At 40.1% G+C, this 24040-nt stretch overlaps 3 protein-coding genes across 3 annotated transcripts; 2 read left to right on the forward strand and 1 right to left on the reverse strand.

The window, feature by feature from the left end:
* Nucleotides 1-2685: 2685 nt before the first annotated feature.
* LOC128733769 (pre-mRNA-splicing factor 38B-like) lies at nt 2686-7488 on the reverse strand. The gene is made up of 3 exons (XM_053827552.1): nt 7429-7488; nt 6535-6726; nt 2686-5316 (listed from the first exon to the last, which is right to left on the reverse strand). The coding sequence occupies exon 3, from the start codon at nt 5275-5277 to the stop codon at nt 4144-4146; it is 1134 nt and encodes a 377-aa protein (XP_053683527.1). The 5' UTR covers nt 5278-5316; nt 6535-6726; nt 7429-7488; the 3' UTR covers nt 2686-4143.
* Nucleotides 7489-7961: 473 nt separating this feature from the next.
* Nucleotides 7962-8654, forward strand: LOC128737723 (FAD-linked sulfhydryl oxidase ALR). Its single transcript, XM_053832419.1, has 2 exons — nt 7962-8366; nt 8426-8654. Exons 1-2 carry the CDS (start codon nt 8002-8004, stop codon nt 8586-8588), a joined length of 528 nt encoding a protein of 175 aa, XP_053688394.1. The 5' UTR covers nt 7962-8001; the 3' UTR covers nt 8589-8654.
* A 3801-nt stretch (nt 8655-12455) lies between these two features.
* On the forward strand, nt 12456-24040 carry LOC128736187 (uncharacterized). Its single transcript, XM_053830668.1, has 8 exons — nt 12456-12594; nt 13008-14490; nt 14552-14710; nt 18632-22379; nt 22463-22824; nt 22885-23165; nt 23229-23851; nt 23936-24040. The coding sequence occupies exons 1-8, from the start codon at nt 12456-12458 to the stop codon at nt 24038-24040; spliced, it is 6900 nt and encodes a 2299-aa protein (XP_053686643.1).

The raw sequence follows: 24040 nt of genomic DNA on the forward strand, positions 1-24040 counted from the left end.
AAAGTGAGCGATCGAATGTTACCCCAGGTCACGAACATATTCAACTCACAGCACCACATTTCCTCGGTATGCATAATCAAAGATAACAGGGTTGGCTTTTCTAGTAAAGGTCATAACTGAATATTGTTCGTATTTACTTTCAATCCACGAATTTCGCAGTACCTTTCCACTTGACCTAAATCAAGCAGCAATTTCATGCAATCCCCAATGGATTTGATGGGAAAAAAGATTTTCACATCAACTGCGTAAATCAGTCTAGTTGCATGTAAGATAACGTCAGGCAATTTGTTCATCAGAAGTACGAATAGCAACGGTTCTAAGTGACTGAGTCCTGAGGGCACAGTAAACGAACAAGATTTGTAGCCTCGCATCTTTACAAATTGTACTCTATATTTGAGGCACGATTTTAGCCAGTTGTAAAGCGGCCACGAATCCCAAAATCTTTAACCGCCTCCAAGATACTATTAATGTCGACAGCATTAAATGCTTTGCTCATATCTGTATATATACAATCCACTTGAAAACCTTTTAAAATGCAATCCGTAACTGTAGAACTGAATTCACAAAGGTTTGTAATGAAAGATTTTTGCTTCCGGAATCCGTGTTGCGCAGGAGGGATACGGCTACACTCAACCCCCGCTAATATGAAAAACAGCTCGTTCAGATTGGGCGAGTTCATTTTTAATCTGAATATTTGGTAACTCTATCCATTTTCACACACGCGCAAGACGCGCACCCTATGAACTTGTTGTTTTGATTTGACGAAAACAAACGTTTTGAAAACATTTTAAACATGCGCGAATTCTAAAGGTTCGGTTTGTATAAGACGAAATTGGCTCGGTAAGTTGCATATGAGCTATATTGCCAAAGCTCCTGAGCAAGAGGAAACGCATTAAGATTTTTTGCTTTTTTTTAATTTACCGGTCAACTTTAACGTCAATTATGTGTGACGCTTGATCGGTTTTTAATGTGAACGCATTCATACCACCGGGGTACAGATTAAAAATGTTCAGATTAATGAAGGTCATACCAACGGGGGTACACGGCACTCACATTATCGTAAAGCCGACTGTAAACTAACGACTCAAAAAGCTTCGGAATAGTAAACCGAGTATCAGTTGTGCTGACTGGTTTAAGGCCTGTGGCTGTGGCGGGCGACTTTAACGCTTGGGCGGTAGAGTGGGGAAGTCGTCGCACGAACCATAGGGGTCGGATTCTACTTGAGGCTCTGCAAAGCTTAACGTAGATCTGGCCAACGTCGGCAACACAAGTACCTTCAGTAGGAACGGTGCGGAGTCTATCATCGATGTGACTTTCGGATTATCCTTAACAGACTCGTACAGTACACGGAGGGTACAAACGGTCTGTTAAGGAACCAATTCGGATTCCGTAAAGGCAAATCTACGGTGGATGCTATCTTGTCTGTCACTAAAACAGCCGAGGTGGCAATCCAGCGTAAGAGGAAGGGTATCCGCTATTGCGCAGTTGTCACGCTCGACGTGAGAAATGCGTTTAATAGCGCTAGTTGGGACTCCATAGCTAACTCGCTTCGGAACGTCCAAGTGCCGGTGTCGCTGTACAGGATTCTGGAAAATTATTTCCAGAATCGGGTGCTATGCTACAACACGGAGGAGGGTCAGAAGTGCGCAGGGGCTCCGTAAGGTTCCATACTGGGCCAGGTGTTGTGGAACGTCATGTATGACGAGGTGTTGAAGCTAAAGTTCCCGGTAGGGGTGGTGATTGTCGCCCAAAAGCAAAGTAAAGCCTAGGTGCTACATTCCGATATCGAAACTTGACCTTCTGTTTTTATACGACAGACTTCGCAGCCAGCTGTTAGAGTGCAGGAAAATGGCAGGGCCAGTTGCTACGAACCTATTGACTCTAACAGCCTCTCCCAGTCGGGATTCGAACATACGACGACTGGCTTATTAGGCCAGCGTCATACCTCGGAGCCAACTGCGAGGCAAAAAAAAAGGTTTTCGCCCATTCACCTTAAATATCGTAGTAAATTTTTCAAAATCTGATTTCAAATGACATCCCCTGACTTTTGCAGGTTGAAACGAATTTCTTTGACATTTCCAGCTTTCCCTGATTTGCCAGATAATTGACACCCTGCTTTAGAATGACCAATATTCGAAAATCACTGTGGAATGACAGTTGTGCTTGATAATCTATAAACATGACTTTTAATTAAGGGTTCGTTTTTGGCACATGTTCTCACACAGAAATGAAAGTTTACAAGAACATATAAGGCAAAGTCTTCTGGCATGTATATTATCATATAGTAACATAGTTGATCAGCAAAATAGATAGGTAGATGGCATATTGAGAAAAATTGCATTCATTCAATCAAACTAGGAAGATAAGGGTAATAGGTAGAACTTTATAACACACTCACCTCATCAGATGTTCTCTCACTTATTTCCCTAAAGCTGGCAGATTTTAACTAAAAATTAAAAACATCAGTCGGCCAATTCTTATCCAAGAATCGGTTCAGCAGATTCAAGAATAAAGCTCCCTTGAACGCAGGTAATTCCGATCAGTTCCGAATTCCGATCACTCAACTAAAGTAACCGATTTTCAAAAGATTGAATTAAAATTTATAGCTCATTGGTAAGCTTTGATCATGAGGATTCCCATAAACTATGGTTTTTGATTCCATCTTCTAAAAATAGACTGCCTTAGTTGAGTGATCGGAATTAGGAGCTGATCGGAATTACCCGCGTTCACGGTAATTGCCGGAGATGTTTAATAATAGCTAAATTCGGACGAATTTGTTTTACCCATTATTAAGCAGATGATTTTAAAACTTAGTGGGTAATTTATTGTGTATCTATGATAAACAATGAACCCCTTCTGCATGTATTAATAGCTTTATTTTCTATTCCTAGCCGATTTTATTTTGATCGAAACTATCTCAATCGAGTTGTTTGCTCGTCTGATTTTACTGATGGAATAAGAAATGTCATCCTTTATCGATTGAAAAACCGATCCGTCGAAATGCAAAGTAAAACTGTAAATTTTCATGTTGAGTATTGGTATCACAATCAATGTCAATGAAATCAATGAAATACCCAGTGGATGTTTAAAACTCGAAACCGTAGTTTTGTAGGAGGGGTGGTAAGACATTTTCTACAACTCAAAAAAGTAATTATCCACGTACAGAAATACTTTATTACGTTACTTGTTTTTCTGATTTCATTTTACCAAGATTTTTATAATAAAATATCGGCCTGATGTGTTATAAAATTTTGATTCGACATTATTCATACATGAACAAGGTCAAGTTGATCGGTCTTAAGATGAAAACTAATCGCCTCAATTCTACATTCTGATCAGACTTCCTATTCTGCATCCCGAACGACATGTTTCATGGCATACGTTTTGATTCTGATCAAAATAAGATTTCCGATCAAAAAGGCTTTGATCGGAATGTAGAATAGAGGTAAACAACGATAATTGCCAATATTATAATGTATATACAAAAATATAACCAGTAGCAGCAGCTATACGCAGATTTGATTCTTTCGACTAAGACATTTTGGGTCTCAGCGGTAGCAACGCAAGCATTAAATGATAAAATTTAGATCAAAATAAATAAAAACGGAAACTTGATTTTGTAACCTACATCGTTAACAAAGTTATAGCAGTTTAGCATCAAGGAATACAAACACAGTGAACAGTGGAATTAAATGTTCCATTTTTAGCATAAATAAAAAAATAAACGAGAATTTCAATATATAATTAATATATATTACAATTACAGTCACGACCACCTTGTCCGGTAAAAAATTGTGTACCTCTTGGCGAACAGCGTTGCGTTGTTTTTTCTTCTACAAGTAATAATACTCGGCTTTCGGTGAAACGCTAAACAAACTGCTAAGGGAATTGTGACACGTGTTATAAGAAAATGCATTTCGAACAGCAGCAACTTACACAGCTAAAAATGACCTTATCTACTTTATCCTAAAGCATTAGTTATTATATCTACATTATAAAATGTGATTGTGCTTCCGATATGATTCGGAAACTACTGCGTTCGTGTTTCTTTACACTATAAAATTGTCTTAGTTAGTAATAAAGAAAACACGCTTTTTCGCGATCACGTCACATATTTTCACAGAATGCTCATTTCTACAGATCCTATTTAACTAACGGCCGCGTTTTGGAATCTGCATCACAAGAAGCATTTTTATATTTTTTCACTTCCAATAGATAAAGATTCCAGGCATCGTTCGGTGTTTCGGTGAAAGAGTCCTCGATGGGTTTGGGTTTCTTTACGATGCCTGTTTTAAGAATCTTTCCACCACGCCGCCGACCGATGATCGACACCGGGACTGGTTGGTGCTGCTGCTGTTGTTGATGTTGCTGAACAATATTTGTCGCACCCGGATAAATCGCTTGAGACGAGCCGGCTGCATGGTACTGTGTTGCTGCGCCGTCATCGGCTGTCGCCGGCATGGCCGCACCACTAGAAGTTTGTGCTTGTTCTTGCATTTTTTTAAACATTTCTAGAAATGAACCATCATTGGCGAAACCAGTTATTGCGTGCACAGCAGGGACCGGTTTTGGCCGGGGGTAAAGCTTTCCTTCTGCTGCCAAATGGGCTTGCAATTTTTCCTGCATCTTTTTCTGAAATTCGATGCGTTCCTCTTCAGTTTCAATTTCTGGAACATAATCGGCTTTGTCTTTACTAGTATTATTAAATATTGGATTCAAATGATCTTTTTGCTTTTCTTTACTAGCAGTTGCGGAATTTTGACTGCTTATATCTTCCGTAGAATGTGTGTTGGACCCACTTTCAGTCTCACTTTGATTTTTCAATTCCATTTCGGCTGCCTGCTTCATGTCAGATAATTTTCTTAAATGCTGCAATTCTTGTTCAATTTCTACTGACAAATCGCGCTGGGAACGATCACGATCGTTTCCATGTTTTCTACCGCGTGACCGGGATCGACTCCTGCGACGACTGCGGTTGTCGCGACTTCTACTTCGACTGCGATCTCTTCTAGAACTTTTATGACTTCTTTCTCTTTCATGCGAACTCCGGTGTCGTCCGCGGTCTTTGTCCATTCTGTAACGATCGTCTCGGCGATCCATTCTGTATCGATCGTCACGGTAATCATCACGCCGACGATCGCGACTTTTATCACGGCTGCTTCTGTCGCGCATTCGGGGTCGATCCCTGCTACGGTCCCGTCCGCGGTCTCGGTCTCGTTCACGACTGCGGCGTCGATCTTCACGAGATGTCGACGAGCGAAAATCGTCCTCGTGCATTGCACTACTTGGTTTTATCTCTGCCAGCAAGCTCCCAACCTGAAATTACACAGTACTACACATAAGCAGAGTGACCAATCGTTTTTGGACGGCGATTCCCAAATAAAAAAACGAGATATAAAGAAAGACCTGCGACGGTCTAGTAGATAGTATTGATCCATTAAGATAGGCGTCGTAGATTCAAACAAAAAAGCGACGTTAAAAACGTTTATAATCCAGATTGTAAATTAGAGAATATCCTACCTAATAATGTAAGAAATAAGCTAACAGTAAAAGCAAAGTAGAAAGAAAGATTTCAAATGTAATAAATTTGTAATAAAACGACTTCGCACTGAAGCATATAAAAAAAATTGCAGTTTTTATAATTAAAAAAATGACGATAGGTAAAAATATAGCCAAATACTAAAAAGTACTCAGGTTGACTATAGGTAACCTAAGTTAACGCAATGTGGGTAAACAGGCGTGGAGGTAGCAACAAGAGATGGTCGGGTAGCGGAAAATTTGCCCGAAACCCGCACCCGTACCCGTACCCGCCGGATTCGGGTATTGAAAAAAAATAATTTGCGGGTTCGGGTCGGGTACGGGTTCTTAATTTTTGTTTTTGAAATCGGGTACGGGTCGGGTCGGGTATCCCTATTGACCACATTTAACACTAAACATGGTCGGGTACCCGGGCCCGTCGGGTTGCGGTCGGGTTCGGGTATCAAAAATAATAAACTTGCGGGTTCGGGTCGGGTACGGGTTTTCAATTTTTTTCTTGATCTGGTACGGGTCGGGTTCGGGTATTCAAATTTTCATACCCGACCATCTCTAGTAGCAACATAAACATCACCATAACTGCTCATAGTCGTCACATAATTACCACAGCACGTTAACTCAGAGTTCGTTCCGAATAATCGAGAAACAAATGACCACAATAAATCAACAAAAAATCGAAATTTGATTGAATTTAATGTTACCGAGTGCCGCTTCAATTTGATTTAAAACTTTTGAATTAGGATACCTAGCTAAACATATTTGAAAAATTGATTGCTGTTGACGCTATTTGCAGTCAAACAGAAGCCAGTATTTCTGTTAATTTCAACCTAAAAATTTACTCCAATTTTGACTACATTGAAAATTCATTCAAACTAGCCTATTCTTAATGGATCAATCTAAATTGATTAAAATGAAAACAATAGAAAGTGGAGACGGTGGAAAACTGTCAATAAAAAATGTGTAGTGTTTAACAGCCAAATAAATAAAATGGTACATTACTCAGTAACAAGTCGTTCCGGGTCCGTATCCTTCCTGTTTATCTCTTCCGAGCGCGGTTCTTCGCCTGTGGTCAATCAACCGGACTTTTGCTTCTAGGTTTAGCTGGCGTAATGGAATCTATTTTGTCCTCGCAGCAGCAACAGCAGTCGTGGCAGCCTATCTGTTTGACTGAATTTGAGATTGTGTATCGTCCTGGAAAAATGTGCACTTCAACGTGAATTTTTCTTCGAATTTTGTGAAACTTACGCAGAATATAATTACTTTTTGGCTTGTTTAATTAACGCAATGTTCAGAAATTGTTTCTGTGTCAACAAAGGCCTGAAATCATTGCTTGTTTGCACACTATAACGTAACAAACTCATTCTATCCTTTGCCGACTTGGACATTGCTAGACCCCTTGATCCTGCAGCAACCGGTACAACACATCCTTTTTTGCATTGAATGAATATTCCAAATTTTGTATCCTATTAACTTATCTACTAAGTGTAATCCAAACCAGGTCTTTTCGACAGAATTATAACCGTGAGGAATACGCTTATGTAACAGATAGAAATTTGATGTCTATGTTTGTTACAAATTGGAAACTTTGTAATTTCCACTAAAATATAAACTTCACTCATGTAGGCGAGCAAAACATTTTCATTCGCAGTTCTAAGCGAATTCTTCGGAAGGTTATATAATTTTTTGTCTTTCAACCCTTGTCGATCTGGTTAGACTATTGCCATAATCGATTGTCAAGGCGAGATACAGGAACTTTTTTCCTTGCCCTTAGATGAACTATCTTTTCTAATGATCTTAAAGCTAACCATTTGCGCGAAATGCATTTTCTTATATCAAAACAACGTGATACAAAATGATTCTATATTTTTTTATACGAAAAATGATAAAAATTACCTGAATACGGAACGGTAGAGAATTTTCCACAATCACTTCAGTACACACTGCTTTAACGATGGTGCTCTGTTCAAAGATGGCTGCCTTCGAAATCGAACTTCGGTAACGAGAAGGCGATGTTCGATGAATCTGTCAAGCAGAGCAGCCAGATATTTTAAAAATTGTGCGAATTCATGTAAATATAGTTGCTCGCGAAAAAGTGTAGATAGTACATTATATACTTTTGTCCTAAGCTTTTATTTATTGTAAAGTGGGCATATTTGTTTACAATTTATTAACATTAGTGTCATTAATTATGGTTAATATATCTGAAAACTGAGAGATTCCAAATCTTTAAATGAGATCACCTTTCAATATACCCACATCTGGCAACTCTACTGTTACCGACAAGCTCGATAGGTTATTTAACGAATTCGTTAAATAATGAGCATTAATTTGACAGTTTTCATTGCAATCATTTTCCCGTATACTGAAATATTTCACAAGTGAGATACAAATTACATCACGGTGGATGTCCATAAAACATCGTTTCGGTTGGGGCCGGAAGATTTACTTTACCATCAGTATTCCACGATGCCTGCTGCCGAATCGTCCCAACCAAGTGCAAAAAACGAACAGGCTCCCTGTCGCACGTGTGTAGATTTCAAGACGTGGTCCAAGCAGCAACGGAAAGCGCTTTCCACCAGTAGCGCCAATAGCTCGGAAATAACAACGTCGAAAGGTAATTCACAGAATAACCATGGCTCCACCGGTTCGCCATCTCACTGTCCTCTGGACAAGGATCGCTTAGGGCAGTATACATGGGGCTTACTGCATACCATGGCGGCATATTTTCCTGAAACTCCCTCCAGCGAAGAACAAAGTAACGTGCGACAGTTTTTCAGTGCGTTCGCTAAAGTGTACCCTTGTGAATATTGTTCCAAAGACTTTCAATCAGAGTAAGTTTCAAGTTGGCTAAACGATCGGTTATATGACACCTAATGCAACGTTATTTTAGATTAAAAAAATTTCCACCGGAAACAAAATCCCAACATGCACTATCCCAATGGCTTTGCCGGATGCATAACACTGTGAACGCAAAACTTGGCAAACCGCAATTCGACTGCTCGAAGGTAAACGAACGCTGGCGTGATGGTCCTGCTGATGGATCCTGTGACTAGAGCAGTTTACGGCTAAATTGAATGCCATTCATGTAACTTTACAAATTGTTAAGCGACTGTTTTTATCTGCATATTGATATATATACTAATTATTTTTACAGTTGCCTTTTTATTACGAAACTCATGATATTTACGTGGCAGGTACGTACATTATTATATCGTGAATAAATTTTGTACTACTGCTACTGTTATAGATAGCAAGGGAGGGAGGCAGGTAGGCAGTTCCGATGAATATGTACATCCTCATTTTGTGTTCAATGGATCCCAATTTCGTTCGACTTATTTGCTCATTCAGTTTTATTGGCGGAATGCAGTATACCACCCACTTTTGTTCGACAAACCGATCAGTCGGAATATATAGAATATGGCTGATAATTTTCGAATTGAATGGTAGACCCAAAGTTCAATTAACGAGCCTGTAGTATGTAGATATCTATTACAGGCTCTCATAGTACAATTTAGAATAACTTTAAGTCGGCTATTCTCCTTCCTTCTATATCACTAGGAAACTGTATTGGCGCTTCACAGATTATGTAATACGCCTGGGTAATTAGAAAGTTATTTCTAGATCCAAATTATACCTCACCCTCCGTCTAAGGTAGTCAAACTACCGAATGATAAGTTTAACCTAACTCTAGGCCTAACTCGTTTTATTGACGGGACGACAAAACTACAGGCATTTGCTACTTACAAGGCAGCACACGTGACGTTGTTCGTCCATCAGTGTGTTAGCCGCGATTCTCAACACGTCTTAACCCGTCAGTGTTGGTGGAGCTTGCAATAACTCGCATGATGGTTAATAAGGGGGTTGTGGAGTCTTCTTTTTATCTAGTCAGCTGTGGTACAAAAGTTCATCAAGATCTGCGATTCACAGGGCCTGAGAAGAGAAGTTGAGATCGAATCCGGTTATAAGGCCATTACAAATATTTGAAAAAGTGTTTGTCCCTCCGATGTTGGGCCACTGAAGGGGGGGGGGTAAGTGCAAAAAAAACAGAATTTTTCCATTTCTATTTCGTGCTAGAAGCGTTAACTCAACTCGTCCACTCATTTTTCGAGTTTTTCAGGCTGTAGAGCCCACAGACAATTGATTTTATAAAAATAATTCAATTCATCCTACAAATTATTTTTTTGCCCCCCGATTTTTCAAGCCAATTTCCAAGGGGGGGGGGGCGGAGAGGTATGACAAAAACATTTGAAATTATTTGCAATGGCCTAATTGGATTCCACTAAGTAGATTCAACGGTTTAAAGATTCAACGACGCATCTAAGCTGGAAATCGAGCCTGCTTTTCCCTCCGCAAGACGTTTCAATCTGGGAGCATACGCCGCGGCACAAAGCTGACGATGTACAAAACGCTAATCAGACCGGTAGTTCTCTACGGACTTGAAACAATAACTTTTCTTACGGAAGCAAAGCAATACGAGCACTTTTCGTATTTGAACGAAAGGTGCTGCGTGTGGGAGATAAGGATAACATAATAAATAATTATAAATAAATATATATGAATTCCATTAACAGGCATAGGATAATAATAATCCAGTTCCATTGGTATGTTCTGACAATGCTGCCAATACAAAATATAGTCCAATACGGCAACAGCTCGTCAATTGGAAAATATGCTGCCGAGCGATACTATATAAGCAGAAGACCGCCGAACAGATGCTGATTCTTGTGACGGATTTCGGAGAGGAAGGATCACCCTCATGGACCAGCAGCAGAAGCAGCAGCAGGCAGCGAAACCAGTGGCCCCTTTGAGGGTAAAACCACTGCTCTAACGAAGGAGGCAGAACCACACCGGCGGCGCGGTACTCTGCTGTTCACCCCCGAACAGCAGAAGGAGTGGACAGCAGCACTGGCAAAAATAAAGGCTGGCTGAAGGACAGCAGCAAATCTGTCTCGGAGCACGACACTGCGGACTATTTTTGGCAGAGTACAAACGGATAGCGGAGAGTGGCGTAGGCGCATGAACCACGAGTTGCAGGCACTGCTTGAAGAAATTCCCATCGTACACCTGGTGGAAGTTAGGAGATTACGGAGGTCCGGTTAGGTCGCAAGGAAGCCGGGCGACTGTGCAGTGAAGTCCGTTCTCTTCAAGGACCCCACCGGCACTAGAAACAGAGGGGCCCAACGTGCTAGATGGCTCCACCAGGTTGAAACCGACTTGCGTGTGTGAACACGCGCAACGAATCCAGCTTTTCGCGTGCGTAATGGCGGTTGATGGGTACAACTTTCGGAAAATAGCATGCCTTTAGCAACTTTATTCACGTCAAGTTAACATTTCCACCTTTGATTGTTGTTGTAGAAGTATCAAGCGTACGTGAGCGGAGTTGCCAAAAGCAAATAAACATTTTCGGAAAGTGAGTACACTTCCGCCTCCCGCCATTCTAGCCGCCATTAAGCGCGCGTAAAGGTCGATTGGCAATGAGTAGCCCAGGACCGAGTACAATGGAGAGGAATTCTTGATACGGCAAGAGCCACCCCGGCTCTCGTCTATATGGGGATTCCATCAACGTATCCCCCAGGTTGGGTAAAAAGGAACTGCTTCACTTCAATGACCCTATCTTACCTGATTTCCGCTCCTTCCCCTTCACGTCTTGTCACTCTGTTTGAGTACTGTAAACACCATTGTTTCATTGCTTTTTCCTACCGTTTTCCATCCGTCGATTGTAAAAAAAATATGGTTGACCTCTTTTAAGAGAATAACTCAGAAGTTCGTGAGTACTTGTCATCATTAAACCAAATGTCGATCAACAGGAAAAGGTCAATAAGCCAAAAGTCAAACAAACCGAGTGAGAGTTATTTTTTGCTGGAGCAGCATAGGAAAATGAACTCTCGCTCGATTTGTTTGTTGGTTGATTGGCCCTTTTCGACAGCTCCCCTCTTTGATCTTGATGCTTCGCTGGATCTTCCTATAGGGGTATGAAAGAGAAGGAATATAATACAACCAACGTTTCGTGGCGAATCGATAATTTATTTTGGAATTCTTCCGAAAATAAATAAGTAAGAAAACAAAGATAATCGTGATCTAGATCGTGAAAGACAACTTTAATTTCAGGGGAAACCATTTGATCACAGACTAACAGACGTAACACCTCGAACAAATTTTCTAACAAAACATCATTTCAATGACACCCCTAAAACTTGGAAAAAAACAGTAGCATCACCTGGTGCAGTCTTCGCGCTACCCAGAGTAGGGTAACCAACCTATTTTGGGTCCCATCAGCAGCTGTACATAATTTGGACACTTCCATTTGATTTTGCTGTAAGTGTCCAAATTATGTACAGCTGTTGAGGGGGTCCAAAATACGTTGGTTACCCTAGGTTTTTATAAATTTAGCAATGCTATAAATTTACTTGTATATTATCTGACAACAGCGCCAGCGCAGGCTAGCGGTGTTCTCGCGCAGCGACTGTTGTTTGAGTCTTGGCTTGAGTGAAAATTTGAAATGATCGTTTTTATTGACGATGGAATGAGGCTCCAGTGTTACGTCTGTTAGTCTGTGATTTGATCATCCGTTTCGTTTAGATGTGTGAAATTCGCCCTTTTGGTATTTTTATCTAGATTTTTGTTTGAAGTTTCTTCTACTGTGAAATATTTCATCCAATTAGATTTTGTTTTCTGAAAATATCACGTTTTTACTTCAGTGGTTCAAAACAACACGATAAAATATTCATAAAAGCTTAAAATAGATCGTTTTTCGGTTACGCCTGCCGCAACCGCAGTTATTATTAAAAAAGACTTCAAATTGAGAAGCTGAAGTGTGTAAATGATCGGTATTTTGTTTCAAGTTTAGTTACGTACGTTTCTGTAATTGTTTCAATTGTGTGTGGTAAACCCGGTGGCCGTCACACCGGAACAAGTTGACAATGGCCGACAATATAACCGTTTCTATTAAAGTTCGGCCACTGATAAAACGTGAGAAAGACTTGAAGCTTACCTCGCAATGGCGGATCCGGGACAACACGATCGCTAACATTGATGGCAACGGAGAACCGTTTGTGTTCGGTAAGTTTGCATGTGTGCCAAAAAACTGCAAAATTTGCGGAAAAAATTGTCTATAATTAGAACACATTGGAGCAGCGTATACACGGTTTTAAGTAATTTGTTACACCGGCAATGCTGGCAGACGGATAGACGACATGTATTATAATGTTACATGATATTTGCATTTTGATCCTTATAGCTGCTATTATTTTCTCGAATGAATAAGTTAGTCGTTTTTTGTGATACATATATGAATGTGATTACTAACAATTACTGTTACATGTTACAGTTAGTCTGCTAATTGCGAAGAAGTGTTTCCGTTAATGCTTCTTGAATGATACCCTTTTTCTGGTACGGTAAAAATTGACAAATAACCTGTTAAAACGAGTTAGGTAGTTTAGCTTTTAATAAAACATTTAATTTACATTTCACAGATCACATTTTTGATGAGTCGGTTCACACGAAGGATCTCTTCGAACGTGTGTGCAGGCCGATTGTGCATTCGACGTTGAATGGCATCAACGGTACGATATTTGCCTACGGCCAAACATCGTCGGGCAAAACGTACACTATGATGGGCGATGGTGCCGGAGAGCTTGGAGTAGTGCCGTTGACGGCACAAGAAATTTTTCGGCAAATTGAAAACAATAAGGACCGCCAGTTTTTGATCCGTGTCGGATACATTGAAATTTACAACGAGAAAATCTTCGATCTATTGGATAAAAGTAATACCAATTTGAAGATATTGGAAAGTCAGTGTGGTGATGTGCAGTTGAACTATAAGGAAATTATAACGAACTGCCCGGAACAGATAATGAAATATTTAGAGGAAGGTAATAAGGTGAAGCGAATCGGTGATACCAATATGAATGAGCGTTCGAGTCGGTCGCACACGATTTTCCGGATAACGATAGAATCAAGCGACGTTGGCCGGACTGAAGGCGATGAGAATGATGCGGTGCAAATTAGTACGCTGAATTTAGTAGACTTGGCTGGCAGTGAAAGAGCAGATCAGACAGGAGCAACAGGTTCTAGATTGAAAGAGGGGGCTCATATTAATAAGAGCTTGCTTTCTTTGAGCTGTGTTATTCAGAAGTTGAGTGAAAATGCAGATAACCTGACGTACATTAACTACAGAGACTCTAAATTGACGCGCATACTGCAGGCTTCACTGGGAGGCAATGCAGTGACTTCCATGATATGCAACATCACACCAGCTGCGCTGGACGAAAGTTACTATACTTTAAGTTTTGCGATGCGTGCGAAAACAATCAAAAACAAACCGATAGTGAATGAGGTAATATCGGAAGCGGCAATGATGAAGCGTTTGCAGCGGGAAATTAAGCGTCTCCAAGATGAGCTTAAATCCGAACAAAGTAAAAATAGTAAAATAAAAACTTTGGAACTACAGAACGCAATTACCATGCGTGCTAATCAAATTATCAACTCTCAAACTCACATACAGTTTGACAAAGCACGACGGCGTACATGGTGTCCTTCGAGCTCCGGCATCCCTAAACCGGTCGGTTATGCCGAAAGGGATAACCGCCTTATGCCGCCGCCACCGCCATTTTTATCCAGCTTATCCACACTTTCGGGCAGCAGTTTGAATTCGTCCTCCGGCGAGGAGAAATCTCCACCGGCCACCGTTCGGCCCGAGCTGGTCAATTACAACGCATCGGCAGAGCTGCTAGCAAGAAAGGTGCGTTCGACTACACCCACTCGCCAGTATCTGAGTGCTATCGCTAGACCCGACGACAATGGTGACGAGTTTATACCGGCCGAGCTGGTCGATTTTGGAGAACGATCACCGGGAAACATTGCCAGGGACATTCATACGCCCAACGGCTTCAAAGCTAAGCGAAGATCACGTCGGTCTTCTACTGGGGATGCCGGGGTTATGGATTACGAAAAAAGGTAGAGTAAAATTGGACGTTCAAAAAGATACATTGTATGAATTTCTTTGTTTTTTTTTCAGATGTAAAGAGCTCGAACAAGAGTTACTCGAATTGCAGGAGTTTACTAACCTGGAAAAGAATTTAGATCTGGCGAATATTAAACAGCAGCTGTACTCCCGAGAGCAGATGCAGGGTTTTCTGAAAAATAGAGAAGAAAAAATAGAGTCGCTGGAGGAACGGTAAATATTTACATATCAGTTTGTGTCCATCATCGTCTTCCAACGGATTGTATATCATTCTCTTAACAATCATTCTTCAGAATTTCATACCCAGAATGACCCATGGCCCATATTAGTGCGACAGGATCTTGCAAGTGAAGCTTGGTTCGAAGATATCGTTGTTCACGAATAAATCTGTTGTACCGCAAGGCAGTAAAATGGGACCCGGGGGGACTCCGTAGTCGCAAGGTTACCGAGTCTGCATTAATAAGCGAATGGTCGTGGGTTCGAATCTTAGTAGAATCAGACCATTCGATGTCAAGTGACTTTGGCATGAGTTTATTTTCAGGCCCCTCATTACCCTTCCTTCATGGTCAGTTCTACATTACCCCGATGAGACCTCTTGAAGGTGCAAAATTCACTCTTATAGTCGCTGGTGATGAGTGAAAGGTATTTTGATTTGATGCTTTTATTCCGTGCAAGAATAAGACCAGTACGGGGACCTCTGGTAAATAATGTAGCATTCTTCAACTCACTAAAACACTTGTTTATCGGACCACTGGTTAGCAACGAATGAATATTTATTCTCTATAACATAACACGGACCACTTGGATAATGACTACATCTCTCTTCCTTTCCAAATTAATTATAAATTTTATATAATGTATAATCCTGTAAATATTTCGGCTTGCGGGTTCGTCTTCGGTTTCTTATTTCCAATGATCCAGCATTTGGTGAGCTATCCATGTCATGATCGGGAATGTTATTTGCATGGCATAACACATCGTCAAAAGATGCATTAGATGTATTTAATGGATTACTTTAATGCACGGCAACGCACTGCTATTTGCCATATTCAAAAATTTGACTACACTTAATTTTTCAGCGGAATATCCAGAGAGTAGCGAACATCTTCCATTTTCTATGACAAAGAACGTTGTACGATGTGTTTCACTTCCGATACTGATTTCAGCATCAACTTCGCCTAGCACCGTTAGAGGTTGATGTGAACCGTATCCTCGAAAAATTTTATTACTGCCTTTACGTACACCAAATGCCTTGAGTCCTACATGCTTCAGAGTTTTCCAATCTGAAGAACTAAGAATGTCCTCATCTGCTCCTGTGTCGATAACGAATTGAAGTTTCACACCACCCACTGCAGCTTTAATAAACCGTTTACCGTTTAAGTGGAATAATTCCCGTATTTCCACTTTGTCGGTTGTGTTGTCTATCTCTCTTATAAACTTTTGTTGTTTATCTGCATCGTTATTTTGAGCCCGAAAACTTTGTTGAGTTGCATAACCTTTCCTTCCACTTTGCCGACTGTATGGATGAAACACATTACGAGTTTTCCAGCAACAACGTGCAAAATGTCCTTTTCTCCTGCAATTATTGCATACAGAGTTTCGAGCGGGACAATTCTTATTATTGCTGAAATGTTTTCCTGAACATTTGCTACACGTTGTTCCACTATCTTTATCAGTTTTAGCAAATTTGCTGATGGTATTCAAATTTCTATCCTCGATTATCTCATTAGGCTTTTCGCGGAGCTCTTGAACTTGTGCAGATACAGACTCGAAGGTTCGTCCAATCGTTATCATTTGATCTAAGGAAACATCAGCTTCTAAATATTTGGCCCTTAATTTGTCATTATTCTGCGTAGCGAAGACTATTTGATCCATAATGATCTCATCAACTTGATCGTTAAAATTGCACAAATTAGCTTGAACCTTGAGGCGCAAAACAAACTGATCAAGTTTTTCAAATGGTTTGAACACCAGTTGTCGAAATTTATTTCTCTCATAGCGCAATGACATTCTGGGAGAAAAGTAATTGTCTAAAACCTCAATCGCAGCTCGATACCGGTTGTCAAGAATGCCATCAGGTTCTTTGGCATTTTTAGCGATCTTTCTCACATCTGATCCGCCAAAACACATTAGAGCTTTATACTTTTCTTCGTGATCATCAACACCTTTTAATTCCATGTAAGCTAAGAATTGACCTTTCCACTCCTCCTAACGAACAGACGTGGAGCCTTCACCATTCTCATAAAATGATGGTATGTTATACGATAACTAAAACGAGAAATCTTGTGATATCTCTCCATATGCTGTTCTTTCGGTGTTGTTATTAATTTCCACTCGTTGCTAAGTAACTCTTTTTTTTTCACTCACAGCGGACTGGAATTCTATTTCCCTACGCATCATACCTCAATTTTTTTTGGGCAATCAAATGGACTGAACTTTTTCCTTCATTTGATTTTCTAAATGGACTAGAATCAATATTCTCTTCATTTAGATTGCAACTTTTACAGATAAATGGCCTGGAAACTAAATTTCCCTACATTTATCTACCTGAATAGACTGGAACATACGTTTCCCTTTATTCAGAAGACCACAAATTTTTTCAGACAATTAAATTTGAGTTGCAAATTCTTAGCCAGCAGAAATTAATAAATTGTACAAAAATTATTTTATTACCATCGACATTGCTACAGTTTAGAATTTTCCTGATCAATGATTCCAATGAAAATCGTTTCGTCCGGCTTGAATTTGAATTCGATGTGCTGTTTCGAGAACTTGACAAAATAACGACTTCAAGACTTCAAGTTTTACCAGACTTCAAGAAATTCTTCAAGATTTGAGCTTCCAAAAATCTCCAATATTTTATAAAACTTTGCTCCTCGTCGCCAATGTAGCATTCTTCAACTCACTAAAACACTTGTTTATCGGACCACTGGTTAGCAACGAATGAATATTTATTCTCTATAACATAACACGGACCACTTGGATAATGACTACAAATAATAGATGAATGTTTCTCGGACTCGTCCCTATTTATGACAGCTATCACAAATACCTCCGAAAAATGTCGGATTGATTGGGTAAGCCAGGGGCGTAGGGTTAGTAAGGAAATATAGCGAGTACCAGACCAGGTTTGGGTGCCAAAGGAGCATTCTACAATGATTACGGGCAATGATAGAGGTGTTAAGGAAGCAGATGTGAATATTAAGTCAGTTCTTATACTATATTACATTCAATTCACAATAATAATATTTCTGGGGGTCGGCTTTTGGGGTTTGACGACGAATTCCCGTTATAAATACTGCGACTAGCTCTTTGGTCTCGAGGGTTAGGAGGCGGGTGCGACTCTATGGCTCAAAGCTTCTGTCGACTACCGCGAATGCCCAGCTCGTACTGCGTGCAGTTTACCCTATTTTGGGACAGTGCATAAATGCCAGGGGAAGAAAGATTAAATTTGTTCCATGGGTCGAGGCCTGATAAGTTGATAATTACTGATAGTTCGAGAGTTGCCTTCCTATTGCTTCATTTGTGGTTGTTTGTATTGGAAAATTGATGGTGTGAGGACAACCGATGTTAGGCGGCGCACACGAGATCTTCACTTTCTCACTATACTACATTTTACGACTCAAGTAGTACAAAAATGTACCAAGGCAAAGCACATTTTCAAATTCCATTTATCATTTTTCCTCCTATCGTCATCATCATCATCATCATCATCATTATATTTAAAATATGTCATTCCGGCCTATGGTAGAGAGATCTCAGAGTCAGTTCGTGGAGTCCGCGCAGGGCCGTAGGCGTGTTCGGCTATGCTTGGGGCTCTACCTGTGTTTTAGTGGGCGACATTGCCTGTCTCGTCAGGTAAAACTGGTGTTTGAGGTCTCTCTGATACTTTGGTGATGACAACACAAAAGGGCTATTATGCGAGCAGCTGGACAAAAAAAAGACAACTTTCTTTGAAATGGTTCTTTCGGGGAAATGATTTTCTAGAGAATGATTCGTTCTGGGCAATGGTACGTTCGATGGAATGATTTGCTGGAATTCGTGATTTCTCGGGAATGATTTTCCAGAAAATAAGCAGGGTTTCTGGGGGCAATGGTAAACAATCCTTCCAACGAGTTTTATTTCCATTTTTAGTTGTCGAGATTGTGAGGAAGAGCTACGCCAAAAACAAGAACAAATCTTTGACATGGAAAAGGAACTGATAGTTGCTCGCAAAGAGTGTGAAGCGTCCGTAAAAGAAGCAGAACTGTGCCGTAATTTGCAAAATAGTGTTCAAGTTGAATATGAACTATTCCAGCAAAAGGCTAAAAATCGAGAAAAGGAGTTGATCGAATGCCTAGAGGAGGCCCGTGAAAGTAGTTTGAACGGAAGTGGCAAAAAGATAAGCTCGGTTGACAACAATTCGACATTGCTAGAAAGCACCAGAAAGGAGTTGAAAAACTTGGAAGTGCAGAACTACGAGTTGCAGTTGCAAGCAGAAGAATGTAATGTCAACATGGAGAAACTCAGAGTAGCAGTAAATGATGGAGCGGAGAAGATTGCTAAGTTGAAAGAAGTACTTGACAGAGATGTAAGCAGGAAAGATGCAACGAAGCTGTTTCGAATGTTGACTAGACTGAGGAGCATTATAGCAGATGAGGATCTGCTGGTAAATACCAGTATAGGCACAGATGAGCTGGTTGACAGCATAAGTGAAACGAGCTTTACCGACAGTACGGGTCGTTCGTCTCCAACGAAAATTGTGCTGGTAAACGACGAGGGAAAAACAAATGTTATCTATGATAGCAATAACTGCCATACGCTGGACATGACCATCGAAAACGGTGAGCTGATGAAGAAGATAAAACTACTGGAAGAAGAAAGTAAGCAAATTAATGCACTGCTAGTAAAATATGAAGGCGAAATTGAGAAAGCAGCGACTAAAGATTCGCTTTTGAAGCAATTGACTGAGAAGCTAGAGCATGAGCGTGCTGCAGTGGTTGTTTTGGAGCAAAGTGTGCAGAAAAAGAAGTTGGAATTTGATAAGCTAACTAGCGAATACAATGAACTATCGACACAGGTCTTAGACTATGTTCAGGATATCGATAATTACAAGGAACAGATTGAGAGAATGAACAACACGTTGGAACGAAGCAAAGAAATTGCTGCAAGCCTTCAGTCAGAGAAGGAACAGCTTTCGCAGGATGTATTCCAAATTCAAGAGGAAAAACAAAAGCTCGAGGAGAAAATCAAGGAACAAGAAGAGAAATACAAGATGTGCAAAGCTGAACAAGATGATATTGAAAGAAATTTCGAGCAAAAGCTGGAACAAAATAAAGAATTTATCGCCAGTCTTCAATCAGAGAAGGAACAGCTTTCGCAGGATGTATTCCAAATTAAAGAAGAAAACAAGAGTCTCGACGAGGAAATCAAGGAACAAGAAGAGAAATACAAGATCTATAAAGCTGAACAAGATGATATTGTAAGAAATTTTGAGCTAAAGCTGGAACAAAACAAAGAATTCATTGCAAGTCTTCAAACAGAAAAGGAACAGCTTTCGCAAGATGTATTCCAAATTCAAGAAGAAAAACAGAGGCTCGACGAGAAAATCAGGGAACAAGAAGAACAATACAAGAGCTATAAAATTGAACAAGATGATATTTTAAGAAATTTTGAGCTAAAAATGCAAAAACTGGCCGATGACGGTGAGAGTCAATTACGAGAACAGATTTCAGCTGTTGAGAAAGAATTTGACGAGTGCAAAAAAAGATATCAGCAACTTGAAAAACAAATTTTAAACATGCAATCTGATAAGAATGAATTGGAAGCTAAAGTCGCTGAATTTGAGCGAGAAAAGGTCACAGATTCGATCAAACATAAAAATGAATTAGATGAGATAAATACAATGCTGCAAGAGACGGTGGCTAGAAATAATGAATTGCAAAAAACTGCTTTAGATACAGAAAATGAGTTGACTACAAGAATATCACTACTTTCTGAAGAAAACTCTGACTTACAGATGCAGCTTGCTAATATCGAAAATCATTTGAAAAGCACCGCCGAAAATTCCGAGACACAGTCGGAAACATTACCCAAGTTGCAGCAAACCTTGGATGAGTTGAATACACTGAAGTTGGAAAAAGAATCTCTACTCCTACAGTTGGAGGATACAAAACAGAACTATCAAATGATCCTGAATGAAAAGGAAAAAACAGACGAGAAGTGCGATAAATTGTGCAACGAGCTGTCTCTGCTGGTTTCCGAAAAAGAACGAACCACCGAAAGCGAGAGACTTGTGCTTAAAAATGAAATCAATGATCTGCGGCAGGTAAAATACGACCTGGAGCAAACAGCTGCCAGTACGAAGGAACAGATTAGCACTTTAACAGAGAGCCTTGCCGACGCAGATCAACAGAAAATGAAACTCATGTCGCGAGTTCAGTCTTTGGAAGCCGAAATCGAGGAATCCTCCAGCATTCGCGAACACCTAGATCGGGAAATTCACGCTTTAAAAACAGATCTCGGAAATCTGGAGCAACAACTGCAGGACAATAACGACAAGGTTGAGCAATATCAAAAACAAAACGACAACTATGAGCAAGAGCTGATTAAAAAATCCGAAGTCATTCAGCAAGGTATAACAGAGCAACTTACATTGCGAAAATCGATCGTTCAATTGGAAAAACGTCTATCTCAAATAAACGAAAAAGAGTTTAAGCGACAACTAGAGGAAGCAGAAAGTCGTTGTCAAGAACAAAAACAGGTTGTCCTTACCATGGCGAAGCAAAAGACAGACCTTCTAGTACAAATTAGGGATGTCACTTCTGATCGTGATTTACTGAAACAGCAAGTTGCTGAAAAAGATGAACTATTAGAAAAAGCCAAGTTGCAGATAGTCTCGTTGGAAACCAATGTAAATGGCCTTGTGAGTAAATTGGACCAAACTGAAAGCTGTTTCGCCGACGCGAAACAACTCAAAGAAGAGCTAAACGTACTAGAAAAGCAAAAACTAGTAGTCTCCGATCAGCTACAGCAGATCGTCGCTGAAATGACTACATTGAAAGAAGAAGCACAATCTAAAGATCAGGAACTAGAGCGAGCTAGACTTCAAATCATTTCGCTTGAAAATCAGGTAACGGAACTCAAGTTGGAGATTGATTATGCAGGACAGGCTCTCATTGAAGCAGCAGCACTTAATAAAGATTTAAAGCTACAGGTCACCTGCTTAAACTTGGCAGTTGAAGAACTAGAGAAACGCTATGGTGCACACTTAATGGAGACAGAAATACTGCAAGCAACCGTGTCTGAATTGGAAAGCAACTCGCAGCATTTTCAACGTGAACTATCGGAAAAAACGAAATGTCTTGAATTGCGGAAAAACGAATCTGTTGAGATAAATTTGCTGCATGAACAAATTACCGCATTGACAGCGCAATTAAAAAAAGAGAAAACTCAGTATCAAATTGACCTTGATTCTGAAAAGGAACTGTCCTTAAAAATGCAACAATACATTAAAGAACTTGAGCAAGCAAAGTTAGACTTGCAGACAAAAATGAACGCACTTGAAAACGATCACAAAGATCTCTTGGAAACACATTCCGCTGTTATCGAGAAAAACCAACAGTTGGAAGCAACGAATACTAGACAGGAAGCACAAATTGTGAATCTCAACACCGATCTGGTCATTCACGAAGAGAAGCTCAAAGCTGTAAGTCGTGATTTAGCCGCTAAACTAATAGAATTAGAAAAAAATCGGCAAGAACACAATTTAAAGCTGGAACAACTATGTGCCCAAATCCAGGAAAATGTTCAACTTAACAATAGCAATGATCAACGAATAAAAACTCTTGAGCAGGAAAACGACAAGCTGCGATCCAAACTTAACCAATTAATTGACGTTGAGGTAGGTGACCAAATTTTTTATTTACTGGCAAACTTGTTGTTTCAACTGGAATTTCTTTCCATTCATTCCTTATTTCTCAATAGATGGGCCCCTTGCAGTCAACTATTAAGCAGTTAAATGAACAACAAGAAGATATTCAGTCTAAACTGGCACACAGTGCTGAAATGCTGAATCTCAAAAGCTTGGAGTTAGAACAGATGGCGGATCTTTTGAAGCAAGAAAAATCGACTACCGAACAATTGCATCAGCAGCTGGTGGAGGCCAAATTGAGAATTGCGCCAGATGGTCGACCTTCGCTCGGCGATAGTAAAGTGGCGCAAGCTTTGAGAAAGGAAAACGATGACCTACTAAAGCAGTTTAATGAACTACAGAAGACGTACGCATCTAAAACTAGTCAGCTGCAGGAGAAAATCGATGAACTAAAAGAAGAAATCTCCACTATGAGGTAATTTAAGTAATGTATCGTGATTGCTTTAGAGATCCTAATATGTACGTTCATTTTTAGACATGAGACAAGTTTTCAGGAAAAAGAAATACAGATCGTTGCACTGGAAGGAAAGATAAGTCACTACGAGCAAGTTTACGAGGATACAAAGATCAGACATCGATCACTACAGCGACAGAATGACGAGTTGCGAGTCAAGCATCAAAACCTAGTAATGGAAATGGATGATCTTCGTCGGCTGGCGGACAAAGACCGTCGATCGCGGCGACAAAGCACGCACGATGATCGGCGAGGTGTGTGGTTCAACACTAAGGATAGTTCCACGATGACGGACCCAAGCTGTAAGTTGCAATCGAGTAAAATTCAAACTTTCAGTTCAATAATATTTTTTATCCCTTTATTAGCAAGCGACTGCAGTTGTGTTGATATGGATATTCAAATCAAGGACTTGCGCAAGCAGCTAACAATTAAAGAATGTCAACTAAATACAGAGAAAATGATGGCCGCCGCAAACCCGTTGAAAAACGAAGTTGTTGAACTTCGCCGGTTGATAAAAGAACGGGAAGGTGAAATCTTCAAGCTGCATGACGAAACCCGAACGCTTTCGGTGGCGTTAGATCGGGAGCGTCAACAGCTGACTAAAAACTGCAATAACTGCATCCGACAGCAGCGAATGCAATCGCTACGTAGTGATAAAGCAATGAACACAGACCCTGCAGAAAATAACTCGGAAGTTTCTCCATTGTTGCAAAGTACAGCCAAAAAGCTGGAAGATTCCCAGGAAGAACTGCGTAAACTAAACAGTAAATATCAAGATATGAAAAGATTATGCCGGATTAGAAACGAAAAGATTGTTAGTCTTAATCAAGATATAGTGGAAAAAGAAAATGAAAGCAGTATTGCCAATAGAAACGTTCAACAAGAAGTTTCACTGTTGAAACGACAGTTGAAGGAAAGTGAGGATAAGTATTCGCTAATGCTAAGGAAGTGCCAGAGCAATCATTTCGTGAATAAAACAGAAAAGCTGGTACAGACTGATTTGCCTTCGAACGTAAGTATCATCTTTTAATCAAACTCTCAGAAAAAAATATGAACATTCTTTATTTTACAGGATGATGCTGAAATGCTACGTTTTAAGTACGAAAAGTACAAAAGCATGGCCATTGCACTGATGGAACAAAATGAAGAGTTAAAACGGAAGGTGGCTACAACATAG

The sequence above is a fragment of the Sabethes cyaneus genome, chromosome 2 (genome assembly GCF_943734655.1).
Source record: "Sabethes cyaneus chromosome 2, idSabCyanKW18_F2, whole genome shotgun sequence".
Classification (NCBI taxonomy): Eukaryota; Metazoa; Arthropoda; class Insecta; order Diptera; family Culicidae; genus Sabethes; species Sabethes cyaneus.

Bases quoted from the DNA above. Each gene is read 5' to 3' on its own strand.
- LOC128733769 (XM_053827552.1), bottom strand. From the start codon at position 5,277: ATGCACGAGGACGATTTTCGCTCGTCGACATCTCGTGAAGATCGACGC.
- LOC128737723 (XM_053832419.1), top strand. From the start codon at position 8,002: ATGCCTGCTGCCGAATCGTCCCAACCAAGTGCAAAAAACGAACAGGCT. The intron at 8,367-8,425 runs GTAAGTTTCAAG...ACGTTATTTTAG, and splicing joins TCCAAAGACTTTCAATCAGA to ATTAAAAAAATTTCCACCGG.
- LOC128736187 (XM_053830668.1), top strand. From the start codon at position 12,456: ATGGCCGACAATATAACCGTTTCTATTAAAGTTCGGCCACTGATAAAA. The intron at 12,595-13,007 runs GTAAGTTTGCAT...TACATTTCACAG, and splicing joins CGGAGAACCGTTTGTGTTCG to ATCACATTTTTGATGAGTCG. The intron at 22,825-22,884 runs GTAATTTAAGTA...GTTCATTTTTAG, and splicing joins GAAGAAATCTCCACTATGAG to ACATGAGACAAGTTTTCAGG.